At 52.5% G+C, this 22,877-nt stretch overlaps 7 protein-coding genes across 7 annotated transcripts; 3 read left to right on the top strand and 4 right to left on the bottom strand.

The window, feature by feature from the left end:
- Positions 1–2,831: 2,831 nt before the first annotated feature.
- On the top strand, positions 2,832–3,410 carry J4E92_010144 (uncharacterized protein; the record flags this gene model as incomplete). The annotated part of the gene is made up of 1 exon (XM_051501485.1): positions 2,832–3,410. One exon carries the CDS (start codon positions 2,832–2,834, stop codon positions 3,408–3,410), a length of 579 nt encoding a protein of 192 aa, XP_051348270.1.
- Positions 3,411–4,902: 1,492 nt separating this feature from the next.
- J4E92_010143 (uncharacterized protein) lies at positions 4,903–6,418 on the bottom strand (the record flags this gene model as incomplete). The annotated part of the gene is made up of 4 exons (XM_051501484.1): positions 4,903–5,066; positions 5,119–5,641; positions 5,691–6,346; positions 6,400–6,418. 4 exons carry the CDS (start codon positions 6,416–6,418, stop codon positions 4,903–4,905), a joined length of 1,362 nt encoding a protein of 453 aa, XP_051348269.1.
- A 1,599-nt stretch (positions 6,419–8,017) lies between these two features.
- On the top strand, positions 8,018–9,348 carry J4E92_010142 (uncharacterized protein; the record flags this gene model as incomplete). The annotated part of the gene is made up of 2 exons (XM_051501483.1): positions 8,018–8,099; positions 8,147–9,348. 2 exons carry the CDS (start codon positions 8,018–8,020, stop codon positions 9,346–9,348), a joined length of 1,284 nt encoding a protein of 427 aa, XP_051348268.1.
- A 1,315-nt stretch (positions 9,349–10,663) lies between these two features.
- On the bottom strand, positions 10,664–11,935 carry J4E92_010141 (uncharacterized protein; the record flags this gene model as incomplete). The annotated part of the gene is made up of 2 exons (XM_051501482.1): positions 10,664–11,532; positions 11,587–11,935. The coding sequence occupies 2 exons, from the start codon at positions 11,933–11,935 to the stop codon at positions 10,664–10,666; spliced, it is 1,218 nt and encodes a 405-aa protein (XP_051348267.1).
- Positions 11,936–12,919: 984 nt separating this feature from the next.
- J4E92_010140 (uncharacterized protein) lies at positions 12,920–13,657 on the top strand (the record flags this gene model as incomplete). Its single annotated transcript, XM_051501481.1, has 1 exon — positions 12,920–13,657. The coding sequence occupies one exon, from the start codon at positions 12,920–12,922 to the stop codon at positions 13,655–13,657; it is 738 nt and encodes a 245-aa protein (XP_051348266.1).
- A 2,137-nt stretch (positions 13,658–15,794) lies between these two features.
- On the bottom strand, positions 15,795–17,878 carry J4E92_010139 (uncharacterized protein; the record flags this gene model as incomplete). Its single annotated transcript, XM_051501480.1, has 2 exons — positions 15,795–15,920; positions 15,968–17,878. 2 exons carry the CDS (start codon positions 17,876–17,878, stop codon positions 15,795–15,797), a joined length of 2,037 nt encoding a protein of 678 aa, XP_051348265.1.
- Positions 17,879–20,715: 2,837 nt separating this feature from the next.
- Positions 20,716–22,386, bottom strand: J4E92_010138 (uncharacterized protein; the record flags this gene model as incomplete). Its single annotated transcript, XM_051501479.1, has 1 exon — positions 20,716–22,386. One exon carries the CDS (start codon positions 22,384–22,386, stop codon positions 20,716–20,718), a length of 1,671 nt encoding a protein of 556 aa, XP_051348264.1.
- Between the last annotated feature and the right edge of the window lie 491 nt (positions 22,387–22,877).

Raw genomic sequence — 22,877 nt, 5'->3', positions numbered from 1 at the left:
AGACTCGACTGGAACGGCCTTCTTCACCGATGAGCATGTGCGTGCGGGCCGAATAACGTAGCGTTCGCTCCATAATAATCCAAGCCACAAGTTGCATGCGGCGGATTGAGAAACTATACCGATTACTTAATCCGCTGTATCAGTTCGAGCCGTTTCTAACGTAGAGACCACAAGGGCACTATCGACTCATCTTCCGGACTCGTCATCGTCGAAAACATCGTGAGATATGAAATCACAGCAGCGTAAACAACAATGACGGTGTTCAATCGCTCGTAGATCAGGGTCTCGCGGGAGGAGGTCCCAGCCAATGAAGCGCACCCCCAGCTTACCAACCTCAATCTGGAGCGCGTGCCTCCATCTCCGACGATGCCACTACGTGTCGCACGCATCCATCCGCCGTACGCTTGCTGACAACAACCAATTGAGCTGCGGACGACGCTCCGGTGCGACGCCATTTCCTCATCGGTAGCATGCAGCCCTCACCTTTCGAAGTACAGGTCCGACACACACTAGCATACGCTAAGGCATACCCCATCTGTTGTCTGCGTTGACGTCTGGATTACCCCAAGGAGGTAATTCCACCTTGAACCATCCGTATAATGCAGGACCGCGGCCGTAGCTTTTCGTTTTCGAGGCTGCAACGATACGAGACCAAGACTATTGCGGTGGAGACAAATCATCTGCTGTCTATGCATGGCAGATGCAGCCGCAGAAATCTCGATGCGGCTAACCGGAGTAAAGCCCTGCTTGCACAGCTGCAGGTGCACCGTTAGTAGGACGAATGTGGAACGACCATTGCATCTGCTACAGTACACCATCGAATCTCTTTCTAGTATATGTCTTGTTGGCGAATGAGAAATACACACGGAGTTATTGTACCGTCGCCAATCACGACGTGGTACGTTTTCCAAATAACGACATCATGCCATGCCCAGTGCTGGAGTGCTTGTGGCGGAAACATGGGCTTCTTGCGCAAACCGCAGTACCAAGATGCATGTTAAATAAACACCAAAGATGACGATACGTAACGGCACTTCCCGGGTTCGCATTCCAAACACGCGTATTGTGTAAAAGACTGCTTGCGCAGAAGATGAAGTTCGGCGACGCACGCAATCCGCATCTCTCTGGCTTCCGATTGGCGGGCAAACTTGCCGCGTTCCAATTACCATCGAGATCCCGGAGGCCTGGGTCTTTTTTGAGCAGCATCGATATTCGACAAATTCCATCCCTTAAAAGATGGGAAGGAGACCACGTTTCTGGGCCCCACCATGACCGTATTTATCATCAGATTCTAAGCCTTCGTTTTTACGACTTTTTGTTCTGTTTGAGCACGTCTCTTGCTGCTGGCCTTTTCGTTTTCGATCGAGCGCTATGCGTCCACTCAGACCACTCCTCCCGTCTGCTGTTCGCCCGCGCAACGAACCTCTCCCGCCTTTACCCCGTGATCGCGTCGCATCCGCTTGCGACCAATGTCGCGCGAGGAAAATCAAATGTAACGGCGAGCGACCCGTCTGTATCGAATGCGTCAAGCGGACAACATCCTGCCACTACGCTACCCGGTCGTCGGAAACCCAGGGCCAAGCACTGAAACGCAAATACGATGCCTTGGAAGCCGAGAACGAAGCCTACGTCGAACTGTTCAAGTTGATCCGGACGAGCTCCGATAGCGAGTCCTATGAGCTGTTGAGGCGGGTCAGGAAGGGGCGTGATGTTGAAGATGTGTTGAGGGAGATTAAAGAGGCGGATCTACTGATTCAGCTTAATCCGAAGCCGGAGACGAGGGTGCAGATTACGTTGCCAAGCTTGGCGAGTATCATGCCGAAGCGAATGTCTATGCCGGATAATCCGTACTTTGCGCTGGCAGCAACAAGCCAGGCGCCGTCAAGTACGGGTCATAGGTCTTCGCCGGATAACCCGGCTGCTCAGTATCCGAGTCCTCCGGTCTAGTCGTCCGTGGCTGTCATCGAGAGGACTTGTTCTGTAGAAATCATGGAAGACGAGCCTAGCGACATTCGCTAACATAGCTATTATGCTATCCTCCGGCGTACTGAGCTCCGGTTGTCGAGAGAACAATGCTTGTTTCTGTCACAGGAAAACAAGAGTTATTAGACTCGTGGGTCTTGTTAGTATCGACTTTTGGATTGACTAACACATTCAGCAAGTATCAAGCAAAGACGATATATACCCGAGTAACAGCGTTCGCGAGCTTGAGCTGTAAGCGGAACGCCAATCTGTGTGTTGGTTATCACACCACGTCTCCAGCATTGTATCAAGATACACGTCTGTCTTGTCGAAGAGGCCACCGACTCATTTTGGAGTCACAAAATCGGTGACAGGTCGGCGACTATGGTTCCGGCTGCGACTACCTGGACTCTCGCGCTCATCATTGGGGTTACTCTGGCGGGCGGACCGGTTGTTACCCCGACAAAACGTGCGCGTTATGGCCAGTGTGAAAGAATTGGCGTGATGCAGCTAATGGGGAACTACTCCGGATGACAGCTGAGAAGCTGCGTAGCGAGGTGAGTGTGAGGAAGTCGCGAAACCGTGCCTCATCACATCATGACGACGCTGGGCTTGGCGTCACGTGCACCGACAAACGCTCTTGCCTTCACCTTTGGTGATGGGCGGCCTCGCTACACGGAAACTTTTGCCCTCTCTCACTTTTTGCCAGCTTCCTGTCTACACCATCGTTTCTTCAAGAGAGCGACCAAATCCATCTCCTAGGCGGACTGGCCCGACTGTCTCCACTTGCATTCCCATCAACTCTTGTCGGTCGCTACGATCGCATTCCAAAACCAGTCACAAGCATCTATATCAAACTCCGCCCCAAAATGGGTCCTCTAGATCGTTGGATGCAGCGGTTCAACCCTATCCCTATCGACCCAGAACTATCGACCGACGCCAAAGAACTTCGCCTGAAACCGACTTTCCATCCATTCCCCCGCCTACCTGCCGAGATCCGCGTCAAGATCTGGGCTATCGCACTTCAAGATCAGTATAAGGAGCGTCTCTCCCGTGAAGATCGCTTCTGGACGCCCGTTCGGGTAGAGAACAACGTCACGCTGTTCATGAACCGCGATGGTTTCTACGTTGTTACAAACCGAGGTTACCCTACACACTTCTTCGTCAACCGTGAAGCCCGCGCCGAAGCCGCTCGTTGCGATGGGGGTGCATGGCTGTCCTTCGGTGATGGCACTGCTGAGGTCTACATCAATTTCGACAAGGAAGATGTCCGCCTTCACGACAGCCGCACTGGGGCTCTAAACGATTCGCTCTGGTCCACAGGCGCGTGGGGTATCCTCGCAAAAGAAGCGTGGTGCCCTGAAGTTCTTGCGGAAACGAGTGAGTACGGTGAAACTGTCCTCATGTCGCATTGGGTTGGGCACAAGAAGGCCGGTGAAACGACTTGATTGTGAGGGTTGTTCGCTTGGCGCGGCACGAGCACAGCTCTATGTTCAGCAGACCAAAATCGCAAGGCATGATGGAGGCGATGAGTTGAAGGATGATAGCGCACATTTCTGCCCTTCGTCCATGTGCTCAGCATATGAGCCTCCGGCTTAGTTTGGAGAAATCATGTACTCCAGAAACATTATAAGGGAATTGGACCTATTTTAATGAATTCAAGTGAATCTAGCCTCCCTCTATACTCCCCTCCCTCAGTCCTGCCGCGCACCTCCTCAGCACAAGCCCTAACAACCTTCATACAATCCCCCAACTTGAACCCACACCGCTCAGTCGTATACATCTGCCTGGTAGTCTCTTCGCAACACGCCTGAACATTGTTGTACAGCACAACATTGTGATACTGCGTTTGCCAAAGAAACCAAGGAATGATTGCCATAATGGAAACCGAACATGATAACCACTCTTGCTTTCTTGGGGATGTCACTGTCGGAGATGAAGAAAACGATGAAGAGGACTTTATACGCGAAAGGATTACGGGTACTACCACGCGATCAAGCTGACCAAATAATGGTTCGTCGCTACATGCGCTAATCCAACGCCCATCCTTCTTCAAACGAGCAGACATCCATCTGACCCGCCCATCCCCTCGCATTTTCCACCCCACGAACAAAATCATTTATCCTGCCTTGCTACATCAAACCCTACTCCGCTTGCGCAGACTTCTTAGACTTCTTAGTCTCGTTTTTAGGCGCATCTACAGCCCTTCCATCCCACGTCAGAACTTGCAGTCTCAAGTTTCCGTTCGCTTGTGAATCATACCAAGCTGCTAGTTCTTGTACTTTGCTTAGAGGCTTACGTTCCTTCATTTCGGCTTCGGGTGTAGAGGGTTTTGAGTCAGCGGCATCAGCTGTGCCATCAGAGTGGTCGGATGGTGCTGTTACTGGTGATGATGGTTCTTCATGGGTACTTGCTGTATCATCGGTGTCATCGGAGTGGTCTGATGCGGCTGTTACTGATGATGATTCTCTATGAGTAATTTCGGAGTCCTCGGGTGCTGGTCTGGGGGATGGCACAGATTGAGACATATCGTGGGTTGGCAGGATATGAAGATGGGTAGATAGCTATGTGAACTATGAAGCAGGGAATGTAGGCGTCAGACTTCTGGAAGAAGTTGAGAAATTCTGCTGGTAAGACGAATGACGGGAAGAGACACAAAGTCAAGGGACAGAGGCAGTGGCTGTCTAAAAGTGGGTTTGGTACCATTGTAGGGTGTCAAAGGCTTAAGACAAAGAAAGATCAGTACGGAGAAACACGATGCAGAAGACAGCTTCAGGGTTAAGACAGTGAGTCTTATTAACAATAACATTCGCATTAACAGTAACAGTATCAACAGCGGCTTTGTGTATTGCTGCGCCGGGGTATAAATGAGGTAAAGGAAAACGTAAACTTTTGATGCCGACGGCATCGTAAAAATACATAGCGTACAGGTTTCGATGCTCAAGCACCCTTCTCGTTCTTCTTGAACAAGTAGCGCAAAGCTTTGACGCGCTCTTTGATAGTCTTCGACTGCGTGACTTCGTAGAGGGGCTTGTGCTCCTCGAAAATGTCGTGCTCGCTTTCGTAGTCGACGTGCACGTAGGCTCGCTCAACGTCGGCAAGACCTGTCGCTTGTTAGTATCGTGTCGTGATTACTAATGAGTGAATGAGGCATACCTTCAAGCTTCCTCTGCAGGGTCTGCGAGACGTCGTGAGTGACCTTCAGCGGCAGACCCTCGTCCATGACAATGTCCACCTCAACGTAGTAATTTTGTCCAGCGTGGTACGCGCGGCAAGTATCAACTCTCTGGATCCTGTCGTCGTGCGTAACAACCATGTAGATCAACTTGCTGATGTAGTCCTTGGGTGCGGACTTGCCAACCAACAGCCAGACGTGATCGAAAGCATTGGCAGCCCAAGAAACCAAGATCAAGAGACCGATGAGAATAGCACCGATAGGGTCGACATACCAGACGACGCGGCTACCGACGATCGACATGGCAAGACCAAAGGCATTGACGACAATGTCATTGCGATGGTCGATGAAGAAGACGTGGACAGCGGGGTAACGCCGATAGATGAAGCAGTAGACGCACAAGGAGCCTTTGCAGAAGATGGCTGTCGCAACGAAGGCGATGGGGATGATGTGGAGCTCCTCCGATTCCGTGGCACCGCCAGCCAAGGAACGCCCAGATTCGATCTTGTTACATGTCAATAGCTGAGCCGGCCACATGGGAAGGAGTACTTACGATGAGCTGGATGGCTACCGTTGTCATCAAACAGCAGAACATGATGATGCCGATCGTCTCGATACGCGTCCGCCCCACGGGGTACTTGTAAACGCTTGGCCGTGCTGCCATGCGCGATGTGATGAGCATGACCACCGACGACACCAAGTCCATGAAGGCGTCCGCAGCTGTCGCGAACAGCGACAACGAACCTGTGGAGATAGCCGCGTACATCTGGATGATGAACAAGCAGAAGTTGACGATGAAGGATGCGTTCACGGCGAAGCGGACCTTGGGTCCATTCTCGACCATGTCAAGAGCAGCCAAGCGCTCTTCATCTCCGCTCTGGAGAAATTGGTCGATCAAGGCATTCTGTCTTGTGTAGAACTTCTTCATGTGCCTGGGCTTGGCGAGTGGATAGTCACTCTTCATCTGTTTCTGGGTCACATCGTCGCGCATGTGTTTGCGGAGATCGAGTGGATCGTTGTGGACGGTGATGGTGACATCGTCCTTGGCTCCCCGCGACGATGCATTGTCTACAGACGACAGCCGCTCAATGGCATCTGTCCTATGCTCGGCGCCGACATTGGCCTGGTTTGACGAAGGCGTAGTGCCAGAGCCTACTGGAGCGCTTGTTTGCCCAGCAGCTTGGTCGTGTGATGGGCCATTAGGTGAAGCTAGACGGACAGTCAGACAAGAGAACCACGGGCTTGGGTTGCCTGAGACATACTGTGAAGATCGGAAGTCATGGTGTCCGGACAATGGGCTGAGGGACGCGTATGTGTGTGTATGGGCGATCTCTAGGATCTGCTACGGTGTGCGAGTTACGAAGTGGGTGATATATGCCTCAGCTCAGGGCATGCAATGTAATAAAGCACCGCTGCGAACGCCACCGCGGCGTATTTCCCGCCCTCCTCCGCAGGAGTCTCTTTCTCTGAACCCTGAAGTCATAGTGGAATGGCCAGATCGTTTACTCGGTGCCACAATGTGTGAATACTGCGCGCTGGTGCAGGTGTAAGAATGCTGGGCACGGAGCATGAAACTCGCTAAGCATTTCCAACGGCTCGCTAGTACATGGTGGGTTAGTCGTGATACCTGTTATGGTATGACTTGATGAGCTTGGCCTTGTCTTGATACCTTATAAGGCTTGGCTGTCTGCATGCGCGGAGGCGTGGTGAAAATGCCCGCGCACGCGTGTACAACGTGGAGATGTTAGCGGCGATCTACACTGACCGGAACTTTTGCGATGCTAAGACGCGTTGAAAAGCTTGTCATCTGTGGACGAACGCGTCCCCACACACCCATCTCCATTCTTGAGGTGGGCTTGATGGAATTGCTGTTGGTGCGGTGGTTTGATGACTCGGAAGACGCGTCGCAAGTTCTCCAGGGTTGGCTGTTCTTTCCCTCCGGCTAAAATCGTCACACGCCTGACAGATAGCGCAGCCTTGGAACGCAGTGATCGCCGCGGCAGGATTGCATCGGCTGCAGCGTGGGGCCATAGTGGACGCCATCTATATCCCCACGACGACTTTCTTTTACATCTCCAGGTTTCAAAACTCACCGAGTCTGCCCATGCCAAGCTTATCACTACGGCACGAAACTAAGCCGAGCTTGGCCCACACACGTCAACGCAATCGCGAAACGGCCCATTGGCCAACGACATCGGCATGCTGAGCCACTTCGAACTCCATCTGCACCAGATGGCAGCAGTCAAGCCTCACCCCTAATGCTTCGCACCTCCACACTTCGTCAGCCGTCCCACTCGCTTGGCCCACTCGCCGGAAACGAGACTTGAGCCGCATCACATCCCCACCCCTTCGCAGATCGAGCGTGCCTGCCAAGCATCTACGCGCATGACAGCCGTCTCCAATGAGCTTCGAAGGCTGGGCGCAGGCAATTCCAGTTCCTGCCTGGAAACCTCATGGCAATGCTTCTTTCGTCTTCGGCGCAAGGCTGGCTGGTCCTGACACCGTCTGGACCTCCGCGTTTGCTGCTTGGAGCACCTATCACTGCAGGCGATAGCTGAGGCACAGGCCACTGTATCGAGGTCCCACTATCGTCTTCAGGTGTTCTGGAGACGTGCAGATCTGCATGATGCGGTTAGTGTCTCTTATCCTACTGGCCCTTAAAGCAATACATAGTCTGGAGTGCCGAGCCTGCTGCCCATATTCACAACATCACTTCTGTGCGTTTTCAGTTCTTGTTACTCTTTGAGAGAGTGTGTTGACTTCCTTTCTTTCTTCGTCTCTTTCTTCTTGTTCATCGTCGCCGGCGACGGGACTGCTGGCAAGTCTGGGATTATTCCACACATTCCTTGAACTAAACATACATTCTTTGTAATCTTCGCAATGTCCGACACGGAGAAGCCTCAGTGCGGCAGCGAGGCGGATGCTGCCGTCTATGACTTTCCTCTGCACGTTGCTGCAGTTTGTAAGTACATCCAAGCCGATCATAGTACACCACTAACGTCTTCTTAGTCATTGTGTTCTTCGCTTCCATCTTCGGTGCTGGATTTCCAGTAGTGGCAAAGAAGGTCAAGTGGATGAAGATCCCACCGAAGGTCTTCTTCTTCTGCAAGCACTTTGGTACTGGTGTTCTAATCGCTACTGCCTTTGTCCATCTACTGCCGACTGCCTTTGCGTCGCTCAACGACCCATGCCTACCGGATCTATTCACCGACGATTACCCTGCTCTGCCAGGTGTGATCATGATGGGTTCGCTCTTCATTCTCTTCACGATCGAGATGTGGCTCCACGCGAAGACTGGCGGTCATAGCCACGGTGGCGCGACAGGAGAGGCATTCAACGGCGCACAACACGCCCACCCCTCCACCACTGGCATCCAGGCAGCCTTCAACAACCCCATCCGACGAGTTGAGAGCTACGATTCGCAGAAGACAATGCTTGCTCAGCGCGACGAGAAGCGAGGATGGGTCGAGGAGTCAACTTATCCCGTGGACAACTTCCCGTTCCCCAAGAGCGGCAGCGACGAGCTCGAGGCCAAGTCCGAGATGCCACCATGGTTCATCGTCTTCTACGAGCAATACGTGCGCCAGCGCGACGAGATGCTTGCCACGATCAACCGCGCCATGCCTCCTATGCCTTCCTACCAGCAGCAACAGGCTCCTCATCAACCAGAGGCCAACTCGTACTTTGACGACGACGTCGAGGCAGCTGTCGATCCTCTTGTCCTCAAGAAGCAGTCCATGCAGATCACGCTTATTGAGGGTGGTATTCTGTTCCACTCCGTCTTCGTCGGCATGACCATTTCCATCACAGCCGAGGGTTTCATCATCCTGCTCATCGCCATCGTCTTCCATCAGATGTTCGAGGGTCTCGGTCTCGGCACGCGTATCGCGGATGTTCCTTACCCCAAGAACAGCTGGAAGCCCTGGGCTCTCGTTGTTGCTTTCGGTACCACCGCGCCCATTGGCCAGGCTATTGGACTCATTACTCGTGGATCTTACGACCCCAACTCGGCATTTGGTCTGATCATCGTCGGAGTGTTCAACGCCATCTCGTCCGGTCTTCTCATCTACGCTGCGCTTGTCGATCTGTTGGCAGAGGACTTCCTCTCCGAGGAGGCTCAGCACACAATGACCGGCAGCACCAAGACTTATGCATTCATCTACGTCCTTATGGGCGCAGCTGGTATGTCCATTGTCGGAGCCTTCGCCTAAGCGCGCTCGTCAGGGGTTACTCTTTCGAAGTACCCATTGACTTTCGGCGTCGCCAAGCTCTCCTGCACTACGCGCGACGCTTTTCCTTCATGTCTAGACAAGATCTGCTACAACAGCCTGGCAGAACGATCAACTGTACGAGTATGGGAACAACACTAGGCGTCATAACGTATATGACGGCACATGTTAAACTGAAACAAGAATTACTTAAATGGGGCAGCCATTCATTCTTTACGTGGTCATCTCTTCTTTTTAGTGCATAATGTCATGTTCACCCGTTGCCTATCATCATCATCATGTCTCAACTTTCACTGTATCTTTGTCTGTAGATCCCAATGTGTTGCTAGACTATAGATATCACGAATTCATGACTCTGATAAAGCGCTAAGCTAGAGATCTTGCATGCATGCGATCTGTGGTGATCAGGTTCGCGCTAAAACCTCAAGGGTGTCTTTCATGAGAAGTACGCCCAACAAATCGCCTGGCATCCTCCCGCCGACTTCGCTGACTTCGCTGACTTCGCTGAGGATTTGGATCCAGGGACAAAGGGCGCGGCGCCTTCTATGCGCATGTGCTCGCGACGAGCCGAATCGGCAGAGGTCCGCCTCTGAGGAGGAAAAGAGTGTCGAAGCAGAGGTTCCTTTCGAAAAGCGATCAACCAGCAGAGCTTCGCCGTCAGCTTCAGAAAGCAGAAGTCGGCGCTACTCTCATTGTGCCCTACAACAGTGCGATGACCTATCGCTTTATACGCAATCTCCACGGATTCCACGGCCTCAGCATACTAATCATGCAGTCAGAAATCGCACTTGCCGAAGCAGCGACACACCATCCGCGACCGGAATCCGCAAAGACCGAAGATATGTTTGTCACGGGATTTGCAATGGCGTTGTTGGCGGTTTGCTCGCCCTGTAATGCGGGTGTGGCTTGGCTGGGTCAAGACGTCGCGGCAAGGTGTGAGCGGCACTGGGCAAGCGCGCTTTCGGCCGGATTTTCGACGGCGGATATGCTTGGCTGGGTGTGATATGCGTGGATGTGCGTTTCGATGCGTGGTGGTGTTGACGACGATGAGGGGCAGGGGGTGAAACGCGTCTCGAGACGTTGGGGCGGGTGGCGTTGCAGGGTGAGACGGGGTGGGCGAAATGGGTCGGCGTGGGTTAGGAAGGGCGACGGAACTTTGCGATGTGTATGAATTACTGTATGTATTTGACTGAGAATGTGCTAAGAGTCCGAAGAACGGCCAGAGACCGGATCGCTAGGAACGAGATGAACGCCAGGAAATGCTACGACGACCCCCACCATGGACACGACGCGTCGCTCAAACCAAGTTACCCCGAGCATCCTGCTCCCGCTCAATCGCTTCGAACAGACTCTTGAAGTTACCCGCGCCAAACCCATCGAAGTTGTTCCTCTGGATAATCTCAATGAACACCGTCGGCCGATCCATCAAATGCTTCGTGAAAAGCTGCAGCAGGTAACCACCCTCATCAAAGTCAATCAGGATATCCAAGCTCTTCAACACCTCAAAGTCCTCATTCAGCTTGAGACCCGACTTCTTGAGCCGCATCTTCATAGAGTCATAGTACGTCTCGGGCACCTTGATGAACTCCACGCCCCTCGCTTTCAAGTTGGTAATATCGCGAACGATATTGTCCGTCCGTAGCGCGATATGCTGAACACCAGGCCCACCGTAAAAGTCAACATACTCCTCAATCTGGCTCTGCTTCTTGCCCTTCGCAGGCTCATTGATGGGCATCTTGACCACATCATTCGGCGAGCTCATAACAATACTCTTGAGCGCCGAGTACTCGGTGCAAATATCCTTGTCGTCGACGCTCCAGAAGCGGTGGAAACCAAGCACCTTCTCGTAGTATTCGCATGCGCTTTCCATCTCGTCCCAGTCTTGGTTGCCGACGCAGTGGTCGATGGCTTCGAGCTTGACTTGGGGGAGGTACTTTTGGAGGGGGTCGGCGGAGGTGGATTCGGGTCGGTAGCCGGGGAGGAAGATGCCGCCGTAGTTGTTCTTTTGGATGAGCGTGTGGGTTGTGTCGCCGTATGTGCGGATGATGGCGAGGCGGACGGTGCCGTGGCTGTCGGAGATGTCGTGGGGGGCTGAGATGGTGGCGGCGCCTGATGAGACGGCGGCGGAGTATATGGCATCTACGTTGTCGACTTCGAAAGCGACATCTGGTTTGATAGGTCAGTAAGGATGCTGAACGACGATAGTGGATAATATCCTACCTTTGACGGCATCACCATGGCGCTCTTGGTGCTCGTGGATCTCCCTCAGAAGCTGCTCATCCTCTTTGCTGAACCTTGAGCCCTGTTCTAGGCACCTCAGGGGCGATGTGAGAATGAATGTCACCTTGCCGTTCCGGATGACATGGGATGCGGTCGTTCTTGATCCAGTCTCCAGTCCGCGGTATGCAACACGCTCAAAGCCCATACGTGATACGTAGAACGAAGCTGCTTGTTTGGCGTTACCGACATACCAGTGCACATGGTGGTAGCCTTGGTATGAAGAGACATCGGAAGGAGTGGCAGCGGATTGTCGTGGCGATGCCGGTGGGGAGATAGCAGCGGGCGCCATTGTGAAAGTGATTTGAGAGCAGATATGTACAGTTGAGTAATTTAGGTATAGTTGGAAGTACCCAGAAGTTTGGCTAGGGAGTAATAAAGCAGTGCTGCGAAGTGTAGTGAACTGCCCACTAGGCACCGCTGCGCAGCCATTCTTTATCTTCTACCGTTCTGCATCCACTTCCCTTCTCGAACCGATATCCGATCACTCTTGCTAGCAATTACCATATTCAATCCAGGTAGCGTCATTTACTTGGTTATGCCGAGCTCACGTGCACTGGCCGCCAGAAGAAAGCAAGTGTTGTCCGCCGCTTTCCGCCAATGAATGATCCGCCTGCATCCGCCGTGAGGACGACGCGTCGCAGTTGTGTGGTCGTAGCAAGCTCTCGGCGAGCGATTTGCGTCAGATCGCGATTATGATGTTTGCGACTAGTTGCGCATACCCTGGAAACGAGGCTGTGTGGTTGTGATGTACGATGTTGCGTGTTGGAAGAGTGTTGGTCGCCCCGTTGTTGCGGCTTTGCGGGCCAGCCGGCAATTCCCTGGCGAGGCTGCCCTCACTGAGTTCACAACCATGCGACTTCATCACCACCAAGTACACTATGATCATCTTTCATCTGACTTGATGCGCTTTAGCAGCTCTAGACTTGAGCTTGTTCATAACTAAAAAAAAAATCAACATGAACATGGAGAATCATGAGATGGTGTTCACGTCCATCCGCGCATAGGCCGAGCCAGACAGCCTTGCGCGAGCCGCCTTCCGCAGCCTACCTGAACTTTGCCGTGGAATTCCGCCGCTTAAGCCGAGTGAAAGAACGTGACATGCAACATCTCGATGATCAAAATGGTTTTCACGTGGAAAGACTTACATGTTCTCGTTGAGTCCATATACCAACCTTCTTCAACCACCTTCAAAAAAAAAAACATCCAGTTCCGACGTAGCCAAACCACTGCTTCAAGAAAGCCATCTATCCCACGACCAAACTCCGACACGACCATGGCAGTCACCCTCCCCAACACGTCCCTATCCGCAAACGACGCACGCATCCTCAACGCACTTTTCGACCCAGAAACCCTTCCTTCCTCTGTTGGCCAACAAAAAGACATATCCTCCTCAATCGACCCATCACTACCCGCCCATCCCATCATTCCAGACACGCAGCTCACCGTCCTCGAGCGCCAACAAAGCGACATCATAGGCCGCATATCCAGCACATCAAGCGTAACCGACATAGACTCTGCGATCGAAGAATTGAATGCAGTGGTAGAGCAGTGGCCTGCGTATGCGGGTGCGTGGGTGAACCGTGCCATGGTACGGCGGATGAAGCTTGAGGCTGCTTTGGAAGAAGGGAAGACTATTTTCGGGACTACGACCGAGACATCTGATTCAGACACTGAGGCTGTGTTCTCTGATCTCGCACAGGCGATCAAGCTTTCCTCCATAGCTTCCACATCAACACCAGCTGTATCGCCACATGCCGCGAAGATCCTACGCACGGCATATTCGCACCGCGCGTATCTGTATCTCAAAGCTGTTGAATCAGAAGTACGGTTATATGGTATGACGAAATCGGAGTTGGAGGAGCAGGCGAGTAAAGATTTTGCGGCTGCGGCAAGGTATGGCGATGAAGTGGCGAGGGAGATGAGTGTGAGGACGAATCCGTATAAGAAGATGTGTGGAGTTATTGTGAGGGATGCGCTGAGGGAAGAGATGGGTATGAACGCTTCGGGTTGATATAATGAAATACGATATACGGCTGTGTGACTTACTCGCTGCGCCATATGTTGTGGTGTGTCGTCAAAGACATATCCCATATACCTTTTTCATTCGCTCTCGTACAGAAGCTAGCCTCTTCTAAGCTGAGGCGCTAGGCTATCGGTAAGCGCTCGGGACATGTTTCTGCAAGCAAACATCGATCTTATCTGTGGATGTGATGCGGCACGGTTTCGCGAATCTAAAGCGGCACATCATCGCCCGCCGATAAGGCTCTATCTGCATACTCAGTCTTCAAACATTCCCTGGTCGCTACCCTACGGCTCAGCATATCAGTCTCGCATATTTATCTATCATGTCCCTGAAGACGACCATATCCATATTTGTCACTTCCATGGCGCCGCTGCTTCTCGTCTACTTCGTCATAAATGGAATCTACATCCTTCAACTGGACGGAAATACCTACATCGGCGAAAAAGCAGATTTCGACGCGACTGCGGAATTCGAAAGCTACACCTTACCATGCGTGGCATGCGTGGTAGCTTGCGCAGTGCTATCGATATATATCGCAATGTTTTGCGGAAGGAAAGGAGCCGAGGGACACGCGCGCCGGGAGACCGTGATCAGGAATGTGAGAAAGCACGATGAGGGGGAAATGAAATGGGTCGATGTCAATCTACTGAAGGATGATATGAAGATTGGTAAGAAGGCGGCGAAGCGGTTCCACTTCTTCGCCGTTGACGATGGTATCGGCGAAGTCGGTCCTGAGGGCGACAGTAGGGATGAAGATGTGGAGAAAAGGTCTCAGACGAGTATGGGCAGATTTTAAAGCTCCGTGTGAATGCGAGCCTGATGTGAGAAGGGCTGCACTTGGTCACAGCAAGATCAAAAGACGCCGAGGGACCCTATAGAGCAAATACAATACACCAAAGTAAACCTTGCTTCCGATACTGTATGTACATTTCATTGGACGCGATCGGCCCTGTACAAGTCGGTGTGCCATACCCATGAATCCTTTGCACCTTCGATTCCCTCACCCAGAATTCGCCGTTCCCTATCTCCCTTACACAGCCAGTCGTCCTCCGCTAGTCCTCAATAGTGCGCTTAGATCAACTTCTTCACTTGGACAATCGTCGCCCGAACAGTCCGCCACATAACCCTCCTCATCAACCAGCCCATCCCATCCGTGAAACTCTTCGCACGTTTCCATTTTCGCAGCGCATTGAGGAACAATGTAATTGCATGCTTGTAGCGCGTTGCTCACGCAGCTATCATGATTGTCGATGCGCATGTGGTAGACAGACATGAATGTCATAAGCCATATGATCTTGAAGGGTTTACGGATAGGGAGTAGAACGAGACCTGAGCAGGACAGCGCTAGGAGGACGAAATCGGGCGATGAGTATGATAACATAGAGGCTTGGCGGTTGGGAAGGCGAAGTGTTGGCTTTGAAGGTGTAGTGATGGTATGGTATATCGGCTACGGTGGTGTCAAGTTTGCTGGTCCTCTTCGAGGTTTGATTGCTTTTGGAATGGATGGCACGAGAAAGTACTAATGCAAATGATGTGTTGCTTATTCTCTTTCTGAATCTTACCAACACAATCTCTTCTGGTAAGAGCGAGAATGATTTCCAGGTAGACTCCCTACACCAGTGTACTTATTCATATCCCTACCACACCCATCTCATCCACCACCTCACATAGGCAAATTCCAAATAAAATCCAACGTCCCATCATCAAACCCCTGAAACCCACCCTGCAAACCCCCATCAAGTCCAAACGGCGCCATCGCAGGATCAAAAGGCAACGCCAACCAATCATCATCCGGCATATCAGGCATAAGCCCCGTTACATTCTCCGCTAAGCTGGACAAACTAGACTGGCCCGCATTATGGTTGTTCAAGAAAGCCATGCCTTCTGTTGCAGATGCCGATGCAGCGTGGGAGGTATTATGTGAAATATTGTGAGGGGTGGAAGTTGCGCGCGAGGGCAGGCGGGGTGGGCGGGATGACACGACGAAGGATTCGCGGAGGCGAGCGACGTGGAGGTCGAGGAGGGTGGCGTAGCGGGAGGCGAGGTGCATGTCATCGAGGGTACCTGAGATACCGTGTTAGTGACCGCAGAGCGAGATGCGCGTTTGTTGTGAAAGGTAGACTTACTAGCACGAAGAGCCCTGATCGCCGCATCCAGGATGTCCAAGCAGCTCTGCAATTTCGCATTCCGACTCCCCAAACTCAACCCTTTGATCAGGTAAATCGAGCTGGTCGTTATCCGCAAGAAGATTCTGACAGGCGAGTACCGCAGCGCCCCGGTTTCAGAAAGCTGACAGACCTTTTGCAGGATCTGACAGCTTCCGTCGACGACCTCTTGAATGAAGTCGTAGTCTCGGGGCTCGAGGTTGAACGGCAGGTTATCTTCCTGCGGCACATCCGGATCGGTTTCTGCGAGTGTACGCTCGACGACGGCTTGCATGCCAAGCGAATTGGTGTAGATGCGGACATATTGGTATTCGATGTGGAGCATATCGTGGAGGCCGACTTTGAGCTTGCATGGGTCGAGGTACTTCTTCCGCCATGATACGAGCAGGGGCTGGAAGTGTTCGAGCAGCCCGATGTAGCGACCGGTGCGAAGTAAGCTTCGTGTTGTGGCAGTGTTTGGGTAGATGGTGTCTGAGATCGATCGCGCGAGCTTTGTGAGTTCAACCCATGCGCTCATGAAGGACTGCCATTGCTCGACTGCACCGGTTGCAGAGTCGACTGGTATCTTCTCCATCAGAGCATGATTAAGACTCTGCGGGATCATCGATGTGCAACCTAGCCTCCATGAAAGCTGTTCGAGCAAAACGTATAGTAGCTTCCGTGCCCGGATCCTTCGTAGGATGAGATACTCCGTTGTAAACTTTGGGTAAGACACTTGGTCCTTGTCGATCCTGGCGTTGTCTTCGAAGAGACCCAGCTCTTGTGCTAGTGACAGCGCGCAGCCCATCAGCATCCATGACATACGATCGGAACGCTTTGCGGGCTCAATGACATCCTCAAGCCATCGGTTGGATGTTACATCTCCTTCCAACAGCTTCGCGCCTTCTTCTGTGGTGTTGTTCGCTCCGATCATGAGCTCGCAGTCCCAGCCATCAGCAGCAGTGGGGAAATGCAGCGCGCGAGGATGCCATTCGGATAGCAAGAGAAGCGCCTCTATAGATCCAATGGTTCGACTCTGTGCTTTCGATGGCTTGACTTGCCCGAGCATGATCTTCATGATGAAGCGCTGGCACTGCTCCCAAAGCCTGTCATGCACAAAGTAACCTCTGGATGCGCCGCCTACACCAGGAAGAATGTTGTACCTAGACGAGATCATAAGTATAGTAGTGCACAAGAACGGATCCAGCGCAATCAGCGTATAGTGATTCTCATGATGAGAGTAAAACTCTCCCAGTATCGGCGACAATGGCGAGCAGTTCTTGAAGAACAGATCAACGTAGGTAACCGCCTCATGTGCGGAGAACCAGCCCATCTGCACGAACCGACATGACGTCCACGTCTTCAGCGTCTCTGGTGACGGGGTGGACATCTGCACCGGCTGCGCTCTGAACGTGTGAAACGGCGACGACGGAACACCCTCATAGCCCGATGGCCCCGACCTAGGAGTCTCATATGCTTGCGAGCCCGACTGTTCCTGGCTATCGATAGCATCGCGGTGGTGCGCAGCTTCAAAAAGCAAATTCAACGCATCGCTCCCACTCGACACCACGGTCCGCATAACCGAATGCGCAAGATCCGGCTGGCTCGACGAGATCCTGCGAAGATGCCCATGAGGTGACTGAAACTCAGCGCGATTCGTGCCGTTGACATGCGGACTAGTCCCCGGCGTGAAACCATGCGTCGATATGGACGACCTATGAGCTGGCGAGGGCTGCACGTTTGGCGCAGGATTGGACTGAGGGCGATCATGAACAGCCTCATCGTCTTCCTCGCCCTCGCGCGCCGCTTCCCCCGGTTTACGTCTCTTAACCCAGCTTCTCTCGGAGCGAAACACGCACTCGCGCATCTCTCGCTTGCATCGTTGACATGGTGGCTTTAGTTCACCTCCATCTGGCCCGGTTCCCAAGATGCACTTAGCCTTGCGTTGCCGGCAGTTGATGCAAGCCTTGTATGCGCGCTTGAAGTCCTCGGGGTGGGTCCGCTTTTTGCTTGCGGACGCCGAATTGACATCTTGTTGGCCTGTGCCAGTAGCGGAGTCGTCCATGGTAATGGGATAAAAGTTATAGATGATAGGGTGATACAACGGATGGCGCAGGAATTGGTGGTGGGCGGATGCCCGGGTATGACTGGGTTTTGCGCCTCGGGTATCGGCGGCCTGGTGGCGGGCTTATTCTGCAGCCACCTGCGCCCTACGAGGTAAGAATGACGGACATTGTCTGCGACGCAGCTTCCATGATGTGTTGAGAAGCCTCGTTCTGTCTTAGCATCTGCGCACGATGGGAAGTTGTTTGTATTGAGGGCCACAGTCGCTGCTGCATTGCGATGGCACTCGTGTAGTGACCGGCTATCGGTGGGGATATGAGCAAGCATTGGGAAGGTGCAAGCATGCATTCGGTAATCACGATCGATTGTAAATCATTTACCATGAGGTGCTATCGGGAGCTTACTTACTAGGCTGTACCCGGAACGCCGCTTATCTGCGCCAAAGCAAGTCCTGGTCGATTCTCAGTATCCTCATCTCGTTATTAGCCGCAACTCGTCCGACGGCTCAATCTCAGAGGCTTTGATCCGCGCGAGGATGATTGTATAGCAGGTAGGCAGTATTGCTACACCTAGCGAGTAAGGAGGTGTTAAGGGCGACATTATAATAATGTATAGCTAGTGTGTTAGCAGTAGAAATTAAATAGTTTAAAGTATAATAAAAAAGTAGTTAGAAATTAAAGGTATATTATATATGCGAGAGCGTTAAAAGGTGCTTAAAGAGCTAAAATAGATAGTACTGTAGTTACGATGTGTGCGATAAACGGTTGTATGGTAGCGATACTACACCTATCAACATCTCTTCCCACATGGGAACGAGCTTTAGTCATGCTGGCCTTCTGGAAAAGCGTAACATACTCCTAGCTAAGCGCGCGCTGGCATATAAGCGTAAGCAACTTCTATCACCCTGCTTTCCTGCCATACAACTCAGCGATCGGAAGTGTCGAATCACCAAAACCCCGACCATCCACTCGCAGAGGTCTTGTTCACAACCGGAAGTTCAGACGCGTCACGCACTCCTTGACCCATACTACAGGCCACCGGGAGATCCGTACTATATCCCATTCCGTGCTCAGTGTTCAAGGTCCCTGCTCTTCGTTTGTAAAGCAGATATATCCCCAGTACGATGAGACCGACACCGAATATAGCACCAAGCGCTGCTCCTGCTACAGCGCCAGAGCTCAATCCATTTCCAGGAGATGGAAGAGAAGGCGTTGATGTTGATGATTGCGTTTCAGTGGCAGTGGATGAGGTAAGACTTTGATCACCGGAAGGAATAGGAAACGGTGACTGTGGTGCCACTGGTGCACGATCTGAAGTCCGGAGGCTAGACGTTGAGCTTCTGGCTCTTGTGCTGGTGTCGGATGGCACGCTAGTTCTAGTACTAGACGTGTCAGGTACAGCAGTAGCTGGTCGCGGTGGCGTAGGTAGAGGTACAGTAGTAGCTGGTTGCGGTGGTGTAAGTAGGTCCGAGGGATAAACGCAATCAGCTTGATTAGCCGCATCAGTGACACAGTCCCAGCCTGACGGGCAGCAGAGCCAGCCGGCGAAGCCACAGGGGTTCGCGCAGTCCTGTCTCCTCAGTACATCAATGGGTACTTCAATCCGTAGCGCTGTGGCGACGGGGCATGCGAATGAGCCAACTGAGATGAGAAGCTGGAGGAACTGCATTTTGGCGCCTGCAATGGATTAAGAGAAGGAACTCGGAGTCCTCCTGGAGCGGCCTAGATAAACATCGATCAAAGCTGAGATACACTATCCTGTATCGAGCTATGTCTTGCATACTTGCCAACTTGGCACCTCAAGGCTGAGGCGAGGCTGAGGAAATGTTCATTTTGTGGCGGGGAGACAGGCGGGAAGTCGAAGCTCTCGAGCGCTTCTCCGCGCGCTTGACGAGCTGTTCAAACCATCCATGTTTTGTGACTCTGTTTTCCTTGTACTGTTTTCTTTTGGTTCCGTCCGCTGACATCTCCATCACACCGAACATTCATACAGTAGCGGCATAGGATCGTTAGAGAAGGGAGATTCGAATGGCTGGGCTGACAGCAACGATAGAAAAGACGCGAGAAGTAGAGGGAAAGAGAAAAAGAGAGTTTAGGGTAAAACGTTCACCACGCTTTGCTATCATGAGCTCACTTGCCATGCTCTTAGATACGTTCTCTCTCTACTGTCTATTCCGACACCCTCCCACTGTTCCACGCACAAACTCCCCTCGTCATCAACGCACCCAAGCCAACCCACACATCAACCCTCCCTTCCCACTTCCTCATCCTCATCCTCATCCTCATCCTCATCCTCATCCGACATGCCCCTTCCCCGCCTACTCCTCATCGTGTACCCAAGCCATCGTGATTGTCTTACTCGGCGGCGGCCTCAAGCACACTTCCAAATCCCTCTTCAACCACGCAATATCCCATGTCCCCTTGGCAACAACATACGTCCAGATACCGTACATCAGAGGAAATATGACGGATTTTTTATCCACACGACCATGCCAGCATTTACTGATGAGGACCCTGCAACGCAGAAGAAAGGTTAGGATGAAGAGAGCGAGGATGACCAAGGAGAGATATGAGGGTGTTGTAAATTGAGAGGGGTGGTATTCGTTTACCATGGTCGTTTTGTCTTGGTGATAGCGGTGGTGGTGGTGAGATGGGTAGTGTGTCTGGGTACGTTGGGATGAGAGCTTTTATGTGGCGAAAGTTTGCGTGAGAGCAATTGAAGTCGTGTGGGCGCTTGTCTGAGCCAGAATTGGAATGTCGGAGAAATGGGTTTTCGTTTGACGGAAGACAGTGCGAGAAAGACGCGTCATGCATATGCCTTGGAGAGTCGAGCGGAACCCTACCTCCGCAACTTGACCTTCCCCTTCGCCAGCGCATTCAAATGATACTGACTCCCCATCCCAAGCGGCCTCCCCTCCCACTCCTCCCTCCAAAACCTATCCACGACACCCAACTGCGGATCACCCCGATCATACAGCGTCGTCTCCTTCATCAAATCCCAATGCTCCGCCTTCTTCCACCTCAGCAACATGGGCTTGAGAAGCCTCCCCGTAACATTCTTGTTCCGACACGTCGTGGCAAAGTCTTCGATCTGGCCGTCGAACCACTCGAGCGACGGATCGGCAGGCTGCCAGACGGACATTGATTCCAGAGTTGGCCAGAAGTCAAGGAGGGAGAGGGAGGCTTGGAACATGTAGGATACGTCCATGCGGGCGTTCATGAGACACTGCGCTTCCTGTTTGGACTCTTCGAATGTGAGGCCGTTGGGTAGGATGGAGGAGTCGAAGGGGAAGGGGAGTTGGGCGTGCGAGAGATCGGGGCGTAGCGTGAGGTGGCGTAGGTTTGGCGGGAATAGTGGATAGATATCCTTGGTGATGGAAAAGTCGACGTCGCCAGTGAGGAAAGGGAAGGCGACTTCAAGGGTATGTAGTTCGGTGAAGTCGGTGAGATCAAGGAAGCCGCACAGTCTATCGCCAATGCGGGGTTGGGCGAAGAAGAAGGCGTCTGGGTCGGAGTATTCTGCACAGAGGACCAGGACTTCCAGGGTGGATTGCAGGGGCCTGAGGTGCTCGTTCCAAGCGTCGACCATGAGTAAATCTCCTCGCTGGGTAGTCTGGGCCTGGGCGTTGAAGTAGGAGTCGTACGTAAGAGACCGTAGCTTTGGCGTGCATTGGAATAACGACTTCAAGCCCCGGTTAAAGGCACCCGAGTGTCGGAAGACCAACGTAGTGATATTAGTCGCTGTCGGAAAGGCTATCAGTGAGTGCGATATAGCCACACCATGTGCATGCGACTGCCCTCCGAGATTGAAAAATTCGAGTTTCTCAATGCCGGGGATGTTCAAGAAGTGGCCGATTGGATTGCGATTGTTGTCTCCGGGATACCAGACCCCAGTCTTGCGATCAACCATGAGAGATACTTCTTTGATGGATGAGAGGCGATCAAGGAGAACTTGCGATGGATAGCGCCGGTTCCAAAGAGTTCCGGGGTCGAGATTGCGGAGGACATTGTGGAGGTGGTCGAAGGTGGCCTGTTTGTAGTCTGCTACGTCGAGTCGACGGAGCTTTGGAAGGACGAGAAGGGCGAGTGCTGCATAAGCAGAGTACTCGCGCATGTAGATGGCGTCTCTCAGATAGTCTCCGGCAGCCACCAACGTCTCATCACTCAACGCAACCATGGCTTTCCGAAACATCTGTTTATCGTCAAAGGTCTTGTCTGGCGCCAGCCACCGCTGACCCTGTTTAACATCTTCGCTTGGGGATAGTCCCAGGCGGATTGACTCGACATTGTTGGCTTTGCGGCTGTCGCTGATGATGTTTAGGCAGAAGCGATCGATCCTGGGGAGTTTGTTGCCAGGCGGTATGAAGAGATCGACATGGCGGTACAGGAATGGTATGGCTAGATTGGAAAGACTTTTGTTGATTCGGCAAACAGCGTAAATGTCGTGTTGAGCGAGATAGGATACGATGTACTCTACGAGCTCTGTGGGGAGGAGGGAGAAGGTCGCCATAACAATAGCGATGTAGTGGAGAGATGTCGCACAGAGACTGAAGGCTTATAATAGCTACACAGGATTCAAAGAAAGCAGTCGCAAGAAACCAGGAGCAGGAGGGTGTTGGTGATAGTTGCGCCACGCAAAGGGTTGCCTGACAGAGGGGACGTGAGGCCCGTGCACAAGGCTGACGGGGCTGATTGGTTGCCTTGAGAGCACATGGCAGAAGCAGTTGGATTGCCATGACGCTCGTGTACGGCGAGATGGTTCTGAGAGGCTGACGAGTATCCGTCGTGCAGCGATGTGCCGCTATGCTCGACCCATCTGCCGGCTGTGATCCGAGAGAGTCTACACATGGCTACGTCACAAGCGGCTCTACAACACGTGACCATGCTATGCCGATCATATGCGTTCGCACATGTCAACGAAGGTGTGTGAGCACCGGCGCCATGAAGAGTGCTGTGTCACTCTTTATGCGATATCCAGATCTGGGGAAGACGGGCTAATTC

Source organism: Alternaria infectoria, assembly GCF_024043175.1.
Source record: "Alternaria infectoria strain BMP 0036 chromosome Unknown scaffold_32, whole genome shotgun sequence".
Lineage (NCBI taxonomy): Eukaryota > Fungi > Ascomycota > Dothideomycetes > Pleosporales > Pleosporaceae > Alternaria > Alternaria infectoria.
Note: the sequence above shows the minus strand (reverse complement) of the source record. Positions and strands in the feature narration are given on the sequence as shown.